Source organism: Chinchilla lanigera, unplaced genomic scaffold, assembly GCF_000276665.1.
Source record: "Chinchilla lanigera isolate Chin_1 unplaced genomic scaffold, ChiLan1.0 scaffold00011, whole genome shotgun sequence".
In the NCBI taxonomy this organism is placed as follows: Eukaryota; Metazoa; Chordata; class Mammalia; order Rodentia; family Chinchillidae; genus Chinchilla; species Chinchilla lanigera.
The window spans coordinates 18,094,289-18,105,397 of NW_004955412.1; the positions used below are offsets into that span (position 1 = coordinate 18,094,289).

Consider the following 11,109-nt stretch of genomic DNA (forward strand, 5'->3'; position numbering starts at 1 on the left):
TTGTATTATCTTTTTCTTTCTGATTGATGAGTTCTTTCTATATTCAATCCCTTATTCAGGCAATCCCCAGTCAGTTTTAGATACTCCAAATGAGTATAAACTGCTTGCTTTAATTATGAAATAGTCAAAGCAATCAGATCTTATGGATTGTGAAGAAATTCATCACTGCCCTAAGGTCACAAACATATTCATCATCTGTTCTTACTAGCTTTATTTTTGTTGTTGCTAGGAATCAAATCCAGGGCCTCATACATGCTAGGCACATGTTCTATTACTGAGCTACATCCCCAGCCCCCTACTAGTTTTATTAAGCTATATTTCATTTAGGTCCTTAATTGCTTTAGGGTTTTTATTTTATATGGTATGAGGTAGAGATCCAGCTTTATTTTTGTCCATATACTAAGCCAATTTTCTGAGCACCACTTTCCATCTCTATCCCACTAGTTTGTTTTTTTTGTTTTGTTTTGTTTTGTTTTGTTTTGGTCCGGTACCGGGAATCAAACTCACAACCTTGCACTTGCCAGGCAGGTGCTGTGCCGCTGAGCTAAATCCCCAGCCCCCATCCCACTAGTTTGTGACACTATCTTTATCACATCTCTCCAATATTCCTGAATCTAATTTAGCAGTAATTCTTGTCTTCTCAGAAGAAAGATCACTGAGAAAGTTTTTACTCATTACCAACTAGATTAATGAAAACTCTAATCATTCATTGGTCACAAGATCCCCAAGTATTCATTATTAGCTGGAATTCTTCCCCAAACACAACACCCAGTGAGGAAATGATTTTAAAAAAATAAATGTACATTTATTAAAAACAGAAAAAGAAAAACCCTAGCCAAACAAACCTTGGAATACAGAAATCACCACCTCCCGCAAAAGCCAGCTACAGTGCTGGCACACCTCCAAAGTTCAGGTGCCTCAGTCCATACATCAGGTCTCAAGTATTCCTCTGTGGTCAAAACTGGCATTCAACAAGTTGCTAGTCTGTGAGGGTCCTGAGTATTAGCACAAGCAAATGTTACAGCTAGGTGCCTGGCTCTCCCATGCCACTACCCCAACCCACAGCCACTGGCACAGCCTCAGAGACTACATGTCCTCAACACTCCACTTGTAGGCAAGTTCCTCCACTGCCTTCTTGCTTGCAAGCCTGGCAAAGCGCCTCTGTTCAAATCCATTGGATCTGTAATCAAAGGTGACATAATTATCAGTCAGAACCCTCCATCACGTATTTGTTTTATTTGTTATTTTTGTCTTTTTTGAGACAGGCTCTCACTATGCAGTTCAGGCTGGCCTTGAGCTCACTTTGTAGCCCAGGCTGGTCTCGAACTCACAATGATCCTCCTGCCTCAGCCTCCCGAGTGCTGGGATTACAGGCGTGCGCCACCACGCCCGGCACATATTTGTTTTAAAAGAAAGAGAACGGTTCATAATGAATAGGGAGAAAAGACATATTTAAGGTATATGCAAATAGAATAAAACAGTCAAAGTACCCAATTTATCTTCTTAGTCCTTTCCTGGACCCTTCTCCCACTCTCTGACAACTACTCAAACCCTTACCATTCTCTAAAGACCCAGCTAACTCTTAGCTGATGTCCACATCTTATATTTCTCCATTCACTAAACAAACATTTACTGAATTCTCAGTGTACACTAAGCATTGCGGTAAGCACTGTAGGAAAATTAGTATGACACAGTGCCTGTCCTGTTAAACTGACAGATAAATAGAGCTGTTAAAGACAGACAGTTAAACAACAAAAACAAAAAGCATAATCTATGGTAGAGACACGCATAGGGCATCACAGAGACAATGGCGACTTTATTCAGTCTAGGGGAGGAATGGTTTTGATGGCAGGAGAGGATTCACAGGAGTGGCGCCTAAGCTAAGTCTGAAACAAGAATGACTTAACCAAAGGGATGGAGGTTACAAACAAGGGACAGAAGGGTCAGGAAGTCACTTCAGGTCAGAGCACAACATGAAGGACAAAAGCAGAGGCACAGAAGTAAGAGTTATTCTGGTACATGCAGGGAACCAAAGGCAAACTAGTGTGGCTAGAGCCTTAAGTATGACAAAAGGAGTGGCTATGATCAAAAATGGAGAGGCTGAATCATAATGAGTTCTGTCATACATGGTAAAAAGTTCGATTTCATCCATGGGTTTAAAGCAGAAGCATAAACTGCATTTCAAAAAGATTACTCTGGAAGATTACTCTGCAGTAGCCTTGGCAACACATGATAAAGGAAGAAGGACAGCAAGAGGGATAACATGAAAGGCAAAACTAGTAGAACTTATTGATTGACTAGAAAAAACGACAAAGGAGAAGATAAGTTTGCCTCACTGGTTAGTAATTTGAGTGAGCACATGAATGAGACTGCCACCGGCCACGATAGACAGCACAAGAGCAGAAGGAGACTTACAACAGGGGAAACTGTTGAAGGCAGGTTTGAATATGTTTTATTTTAGGAATCTCAAGAGCATATTAAGAGAAATCCATCATGGAATTAAATGCTCTAAACTAGGCTGGAAATACAGACTTGGAATCAGGTACACATACTTCTGGAAGAAAAATTTCAGCACACCAGAAATAGAAGAGAACTTCATCAACTCAATAAATGTATTTACAGAAGAAGAAACTTTGCATTTAATGATAAAAGAATGAATGTTTGCCTGCTAGGATTAGGATGAAGGAAAAGACATCTGCTCTTACTGGTAGCTAATTCAACAGTAAGAAAATAAAAGGCATCCAGATTGAAAGAAAGTAAAATTATCTGTATTTGTAGATGGCATAATTCTCTAAATATAAAATTTGATGGGATCTATACAAAGAGATTATACAAAGTGAGCTTTACTATCAGTATAAGAAAACAACTGACAATATTTGTTGCCAAGAATAAAGTTCAAGCTTTTAAGTGTAAATGAGAATTCTGAAAAACTGTATGCATCACCATGAATTTGTTACCTTCCCATTATTTAAAGGCTTCCGCAATAAAACCAGAGATGATACTACCAAAAGCAACTTCTTGATATTATGTAATTAAAATATATCAACATTTAGAAAGTCTGAAAAACTTAACTAGTATTTTACAAATGAAAAGTTCTTTGATATGGTTTAACTAATCAGAAAGGACTAGCACCTGTTGAGTTTTTATACAGCATCAAAAAATACAACACACCTTCTTTTTCTACTACCTATATATAAGGCAGAATTTTCTTTCCACACTTCAGCTAAACAATTATTTCACAATAGGCAAATGCAGAATCCAGCTGTTTACTACCAACCTAAACATTAATGAGATATGCAAAACTGAACATCAACATTGTTACAGTTTGTGTCTAGATGTTTCCCCAAAGCCTCCTGTGGTCATGGGAAGGGAGGGCTTTTCAGAGGCAGCTGATTCTAGTTTGTGATTGGTTCACTGTCTAGTGCTGGGATTGGGGTGTGAGTGCTACATCCGCCCTAGGGTGGGTATTCTGCACACAATATAAGGGACAGAAAGTCTTCTCTCCCTCTCTCCCCTTGGTTGCTTTTGCTGTCTTCCACAGCCACAGCTGCCATGGTGTCCCTGTGCAATATGTCACCCTGCCTTAGAGCCAACTGATTATGGAGTGGGACCTCTATAAACTGTGAGCCAAATAAAACTTTCCTCCCTTAATTTTGGGCATTGGATATTTTGTCTGAGCAATGAAAAAAATAACTGAGATAAACATCATCCTTCTATTTCCTTGTTTGGAAAATATTTTTCATTTAAAAAAATAATAATCATAGTAACACTTTTTTTTTGGTACCGGTAATCAAACTCAGGACCTTGCGCTTGACAGGGACGCACTGTGACGCTGAGCTACCTCCCTGACCTTTTACATTTTAAACATATCACTTTCATTTATACAATGGTAAATATCAACAGATATATACCATGTAAACAAAAGCTTTTTGGACTACTCAATGTTTAAATTATAAAAGGATCCTGAGATTAACAAATTTGACAATCATTGTGCTAGATGTAAGAACAATACTCTCTAGTAGGCAGAAGGAGATGAGACCCACTATGTAAGTAGAAGGACTGACACTGAGTAGGAGCAGATACAGTTCATCCATCGTAACAGACAGGAAGTTAGAGTACACAGGGGCAGACACTGGTAGGGAGATGAGGTGGTAGGGATCTGTGAGACATTACCAGAGACTTACTCCTAAAACTGTGAGGAGAATGATGGTTCAGGCACATTTTAAAGATAAAACAAACAGAAGTTTCCAGATCACAACAAATCACCCAACCCCTCCAAACTTTAGAAAATATTAAAAATGACAAATCTCCAAACACAAAGGGTATCCTATCTGGACCAAGTCAGTTGTTTGGCTAACATAGTGGTGGCGAAACCATGGCACACGTGCTACAATGGGTTGTTTGTATCATTAAAAGCTCTAAAAGGCTCGTCATCACTGCCCTAGAAATTTTAAAACCATTTTGAAAAGGAAACTAAAAGAGGAGGAATAAAAGAAAAAAAAAAAAAAAGCACGCTACTCACCTTGTGATTACAGCAGAGAATCAGTGTAGTTTAAGAATGGTAGTGGAGGTTAGGGTCAGAAGAAAATAGGGGAAAAAACATAGGAAATAGTCTTACCTGTCCACTCCATCCCAGCGATATCCAGGCCAAATATTGAATCTGTTTGGAGGAGGTGCTAGGCCACTATATCGAGGTCTCACTAACGAGTGGAATAAAAAAAAAAGTTACTTATGCAATTTAATTCAGAAAATGGATGGTGATGGGGGAAAAGTTTTTAAATCCTACCCCAGAAAGAAGAGCTACCATCAAGAAAAATAGCAACAAAGGCTGTAGGAGTAAAAGGAACCCATCTACATTGTTGTTAAGAATGTAAACTAGTACAACCACTATGAAAATCAGTATGGAGATTCTAAAAATCAGTATGGAGATTCTAAAAACTAAAGCTAGAAATTCCATCTGACCTAGCTATTCCCCTCCTAGGCCTCTTCCTGAAAGAATGAAAGATACCATATTACAGTGATACATGCATATGCATGTTTATAGCAGTACTATTCATAATAGCTAAATCTTGGAAGCAGCCTGTATGTCCATAAAGAGAAGAATGGATAAAGAAAATGTGGTCTTTACATACAATGGAGTATTACTCTGTCAGAGAGAAAGGTAAACTTAGGTCATCTTTAAGAAAATAGATACACCTTGAGATCATAATATTAAGTGAAATAAATCAGAAACACAAGCTTAAGTATCACATGGCTTCTCTTATATAAGAAACCCAAATTATAAATAAAGAGCAAAACAAAAAACAGGTAATAGGAAGTAGGGAGACAGATATTTCTCAGATGGGAAGATCAAGAGGTGGAGGGAGGAGTGACGGAGGGAAGGGAAAGGGGACAAAAATGCAATTAGGACGTGCTGTGTACATGTACCAACTCCACACAAGGAACGTGAACATCACATATTGCAAACACATCTCTACCAGTTGAGCTCAAACTCCCAGGCAAATACAAAGAATTTTTAATCACATGGGAAAGCCCTCTTTGCACATAGCCATGTAGAGGCACTCCAATAATTCTCTCTTCACTAAGCCAGCTCCAGCTCTGAGGGTCCCCAGTCTTACCTCTCTTGTTCTTGTTCGCCTTGGCCTTATTTTTCTTGATGAAGTTGGCCATGGGGTCTCCCTCTCTTTCTTGTTCTCTCAGCATCCGATCCAGATCTTCATCATCAATATAGCGGGCCAGAGGCTTTTGCATCTCCTTCATTGCATCCTCCACATTTTGTTGCTGTTGCCGGCTCTGGGCAAGCCTGGGTAGAAAAAAAACATTCTGTTGGACATTTTCACTCCTACATGGAGATCCACAATGTCACATTCAAAGAAACTCCCCCTGGCAGTGACCTACGTCAAATATTAAATAAAGGGTAAAATCCCCAGAATATCAACTGCAAGTATAGAATCTATCAGTCTTGAAAAGGAGATTCAGCATACTGAATCTCCATTCCTAAAAACAGCTTTGAAGAAAAGCAAAGAAGCAACATTTTGCAGGCATTGCAATCTTGCTTTCACTTTCAGTGCTGCCCTTACCCTTTGCCCCACTGGGCATACAGCTCTTCTCGTTCTGAGTCCTTCTCTGCTTTTCTCCTTTGCTCTAGACGTTCCAGTTTCAAATTCCTCTTACGACCAGATTTGTCACGAAACACAGTTTCAGCAAACTGGAATTCAGCTGTGATAGAAGAAATCTTTTTAAGATAAATGCCTAAGGTCAAAATTAGAAATAATATTTTAACAAATGAAATCAACTACTTGAGATTTTGATGCTGGATAAGAACACCTGCAGCCAGATCATAAGTGGTTCCTACCAACATATAGGTGTATATTGAGTACAGGCCTAAAAACTGATGTTTTCAGGAGAGAAAGAAATACATCTCCTGAAAGATTAAAATGATGCATAAAAATAAGAGCTCAGATCTGATAGCAATTAAAAATTCAAACTATCAGGTACCTTACTGTATCAGCTACATTAAAAAGAAAAATAAAGCTACACAAGCCTAGACTCCATCTTGCACTTTCATGTTTACCTTCAAACACCATGTTTTCTTGGTCCTGTTTTTTGAGCTCCTGCTCTTCTTGCTGTATGTCAGTTAACACCAACCCAGTTTTAGCCCCAGAATACATGTGCGCAGCCTGTGCAATGGAAAAGGGAGCACCCAACATCAGTAAGGCAGTACAGCAAGAGGCTCCATGGGTCTACATGATTAATTACATTTTTGCCTGCAACAGCCACACCACAAACACTAGCTTTTATTCCACTTATAGACCACAGGATTCACAACATAGAAAAAAAGAGAGAAAACCTAATTTCATAGAAAATGTAATAGTACTATCAACTTTATGAGTAAACAGAAGCACATACCAACAATTCATTAGAGGGAGAGCTAAGCACTTGTATTTCTGACTCTTAATATATAAACTGCACATGTGAAGATTCACTCTCTCAGATCACCTGGTCAGAAATCTGTATTTAGCTCTGGGCCATTCACTAGAGACCCAGAAGATAGAACATTCCATTTAAAGTGCAAATTTAAGCAAACCTCAGACCTTCACATTGAGGATACGTAGTAAGGATAATAACAAAAGATATAACCTTGTGAAAACTTCCTACAAATCTCCACTTTGTATCAAGATAGCAAATAAACCCCAAACCACAAATTGAGTACATATTAAACTGCCCAAGGACTACAGGGATACATAAACTGTCAAGGGGTCCAGTTAAACTAGGGATCTAACTCTTCAAAGAGAGTTAGGGACAGGCTGGTCTATGCTACCAGGACCCATCTTCTCAAACCCTACTGCAGCAAAGACTTACCTGAGAAGTTTGCCTTGAAGAAAAACATGCACATCACAGGCTCTTCCTTACCCAACTCATATGTAAGATTCCTTTACTGTTGCTGGTGTTCTTTGTAATGTGACTACTCAAGGTTCATGTGTGTTTCTCTTTTGTTAACTCATCAAGCTTTACCACAGATTTAGGGTTTTTTGTCTTTGTTTTTGTTTGTTTTTTGTCCTTTTTGAGAAAGGGTCTCGCTATGCAGTTCAGGCTGACCTTGAGTTCACTTTGTAGCCCAGGCTGGTCTCGAACTCACAACCATCCTCCTGCCTCAGCCTTCCAAGTGCTGGGATTACAGGCGTGTGCCACCACCCCTGGCTTTATCACAGATTTAAAATAAAACAAAATACTAACACCCCAGACAATATAATTTGTAAAAGTAATTTTATATTTCAAGTACCTCTCTTTAAATTCTAGATACAGAAACCAGTAGTTCAATTTATAATAATAAATCATTAATATCAAATGCCTACTTTGTCCCAGACACTTTGCTATGAGTTTTAATTACACTAATTCATATTATATTCTCACAAAAGCCTTATAAAACAGAAACAAAGGGGCTGGGGATTTAGCTCAGCGGCAAAAGCGCCTGCCTGGCAAGCGCAAGGTCGTGAGTTCGGTTCCCGGTACCGGAGAAAAACCAAAAAAAAAACAGAAACAAGATTTCTTCACATTTTACAAATGAACAAGCTGAGCATCAGTGATATCAAGTGTCTTTCCTAAATCTCAGAGAGTAGCAGAAGTAGGATTCAAATCTGTGTTCAGTATGACACAGGACTGTGTTCCTAACCCTACTCTGCAAAGGACAGTCCTCAATTTATTCTTTTAAAAACAAGTCTTCTTTCAGTGATAATGTATACCCATGTGTATAGTAGCATAATTCATAGTAGCTAAATTTTGGGAGCAGCCTATATCTATCAACAAATGAGGGGATAAAGAAATGTGGTATTTATAAACAATGAAGTACTACCCTGCCATAAAGAAGGATAAACTTGAGTCATCTGTAAGAAAATGGATGTACCTTGAGACCACAATGTTAAATGAAATAAACAAGATACAAAGGTTAAATATTACACTGTTTTTTTTCTATGAGAAACCAAAATATAAACAAAGAGCAAAATAAAAGATGGGGAACAGGAAGTAGAGAGATGGATCTTTTCAGATGGAAAGGGGGTCAAGAGGTGGGGGGAAAAGAGAGGGGAGAGGGAAAGGAGATGAAAAAACAATTCAGGTATGTTATGTACAACTCCCCAAAGGAATGCAATCCTTTTGTAATGCAAATGTGTACTAATAGAAAAAAAAAGCCAGAAATTTTTCTGGATCTATTAAAATGCAATTAGTGGAACTATGAGATTGTAAGGCAGAATCTCTTGAGGTACAGGTTGAGCATCTCTAATCCAAAGGTCTGAATTCCAAAATTCTGCAAAATCTAAAGCTTTTTGAGCATCATGTTAGTGCTCAAAAGTTTCAGAAAATCAGACACAAGAGCTTAAATATCACATGATTTCTCTTACATGAGAAACCCAGAGTGTAAATAAAAAGCACAATAAAAGATACAGGAAATAAGGAGATAGATCTTTTTGGTAAAAGCAGGGAAAACCAAGAGATAGAGGGGGAGAAGGGAGGAGAGAAGAAAAAGAGGATGAAAAAAAAGTTAAGATACATTCTGTACATGTGCCAACTTCCCACAATGAATGTAATCAATTTCAGATTTTTGTATGCATATACTCCAAAGTATATATGGAAGTCTATGCACATATTCCAAAATCCAAAAAACTTCAAAATCTAAAGCAAGTCTGGTCCCAAGCATTTTGGATAAGGGATATTCAACCTGCATTTAGAAGTCCAGCCAGGCGTGGTGGTACACATCTGTAATCCCAGCACTCCAGAGGCTGAGGCAGGAGGATTGCTCTGAGTTCAAGACCAGCCTGGGCTACAAAATGAGCTCAAGGCCAGCCTGAACTGCATAGTGAGGCCCTGTCTCAAAACAATAATAACAACAAAAAAGTCCATCTGAATTAAGTTATAGCCAGTCCTGCCTTTACAGAGACATCTCCAAAAGTCCTTCTAACTATGATTCATTGTACTAGTGAGAGCTACTTCCTCCTCCTCTTGTTTGATTCTCAGGGATTTATATAAAGCTAAAATGTAGGAGTCCCTCTAAGAGAGAGAAATGACTCCTGCATATCTCTACCTTTTTTCCAGGAGGGTGACTCCTTCGAGGTGGAGACAGATCGGAATCAGAAGATTTGGTCCTTTGTTTCCTCCTTGGTGGAGAGAGGTCAGAATCAGAGCTACAGCGTCTTGGTCTATTCCTTGCAGGCGACAGATCTGAATCAGAAGCCTGGTGTCCTGGACTCTGTTTATGCCGTGGAGGTGAAAGATCTGAATCAGAGGCTTTCTGGCAGTCACCTGGGGAGAAAGAAGAGTCCATCATGTGACACTGATGTCTCCTAGGTGACAGGACTGTAAGAAATAGCCTATGGCTGGGAGAAGAGCCTAGAAATTAAAGAATAAGTGAAGGCTGGGGAAGTAACTCAGTGGTATAGTGAGGCCTATACCCTCAAGTGTGAGGCCTTGCTTCAATCTTCAGTATGGTAAGAAAATTAATTAACTAATCCCCTTAGAACTTTCCAGATAAGGTAGCACATTTGTTTAATCCTCCTGTAAAGCACAATCACTAACCTAAACACAAGCATGGAGCAGGAGGATCACTGTGAGTTTGATGCCAGCCTGGACTACAAAGTGAGTTCAGGCCAGCCTGAACTACATAGTGAGACCCTGTCTCAAAAGACCAAAAAAAAAACCAAAACAAACAAACAAAAAAAACAGCCATAAAAAGACACAAAAGATTTCTAGAACTGCTTCAGAAAGTGGCAGGAAGTATAGGATAATTATACTCAAACTGAGGGGAGTGCTTTGAAGGGGGCAAATGTGTATTTTGCTGTAACAAATTTTAATTTAAACGTTCACTGTATATTTCAATTCCCCCTCCTAGTACATTTTTATATGGGGTGGAGAGGGTAAATATAGACATATAAAAACTTTCTTTCCTGTCCCTGTCATTTTTAAACTCCCCTGAGCCCAGCCTCTCATTCTACAAAACTTTTCCAAAGAAACTCATTCTCAAAAGAAAGCTTTCAGAGATTAAGTCTCTCCCATGGCAGTCATAATGTTTACCTTTAGAATCAAGCTGCTTCTTATCTACAAAATGGGATTTTGCTTGCTTTTTCCGTGCAGGAGAGAGGTCCGAGTCATATTCACTTGTGATGTTCTTCAGGAGTGATGCATGAGTGGGTCCTGACCCCTTCCAGTGTGAAAAAGTCTTGCAGGAGGCTCTTTCTGGGGTTTTACTACTTTTGGTTCTGGGCAATGAATGAACAACATCAGGGGCCAAATTGGAGAAGTCATGATGGCCTCTTCTTGGATGCCGTGTGTCTGAGGAGTCAAGAGTCCTCCTAGGTCGGGATTTGCCAGAGGAATCGTTAGGGGGCCTTCTGGAGGAAGACATACCTGAGGAGTCAGAAGGGGTTCTTCTAGGAGATACATCTGAAGAATTACGATGAGACTTCCTAAGCGGGGATGCATCTGAGGAGTCATGGCGGACCCTCCTCGGAAGAGATGTGTCACAGTCGTGACGGGCCCTCCTGGGAGGAGACGGATCCGGGGTGTCGTGACGGGCCCTCCTGGGAGGAGACGGATCCGGGGTGTCGTGACGGGCCCTCC

The 11,109-nt window shown here is 39.5% G+C and overlaps 1 protein-coding gene across 2 annotated transcripts in view; it reads right to left on the reverse strand.

Moving 5' to 3' along the window:
* Positions 1-780: 780 nt before the first annotated feature.
* Bud13 (BUD13 homolog) overlaps positions 781-11,109 on the reverse strand; it is an 18,318-nt gene continuing 7,989 nt past the window's right edge. Inside the window, exons 5-11 of one of the 2 annotated variants that reach the window (XM_013511205.1) lie at positions 10,564-11,090; positions 9,578-9,795; positions 6,575-6,680; positions 6,081-6,219; positions 5,619-5,803; positions 4,619-4,700; positions 781-1,180 (exon numbers count right to left, since the gene is read on the reverse strand). In XM_013511205.1, the coding sequence (XP_013366659.1) occupies positions 1,087-1,180; positions 4,619-4,700; positions 5,619-5,803; positions 6,081-6,219; positions 6,575-6,680; positions 9,578-9,795; positions 10,564-11,090 (1,351 nt within the window). In that variant the 3' untranslated portion in view covers positions 781-1,086. Of the gene's footprint in view, positions 1,181-4,618; positions 4,701-5,618; positions 5,804-6,080; positions 6,220-6,574; positions 6,681-9,577; positions 9,796-10,563; positions 11,106-11,109 lie in introns of both variants that reach the window. The other variant, XM_013511204.1, reaches the window with a different exon arrangement.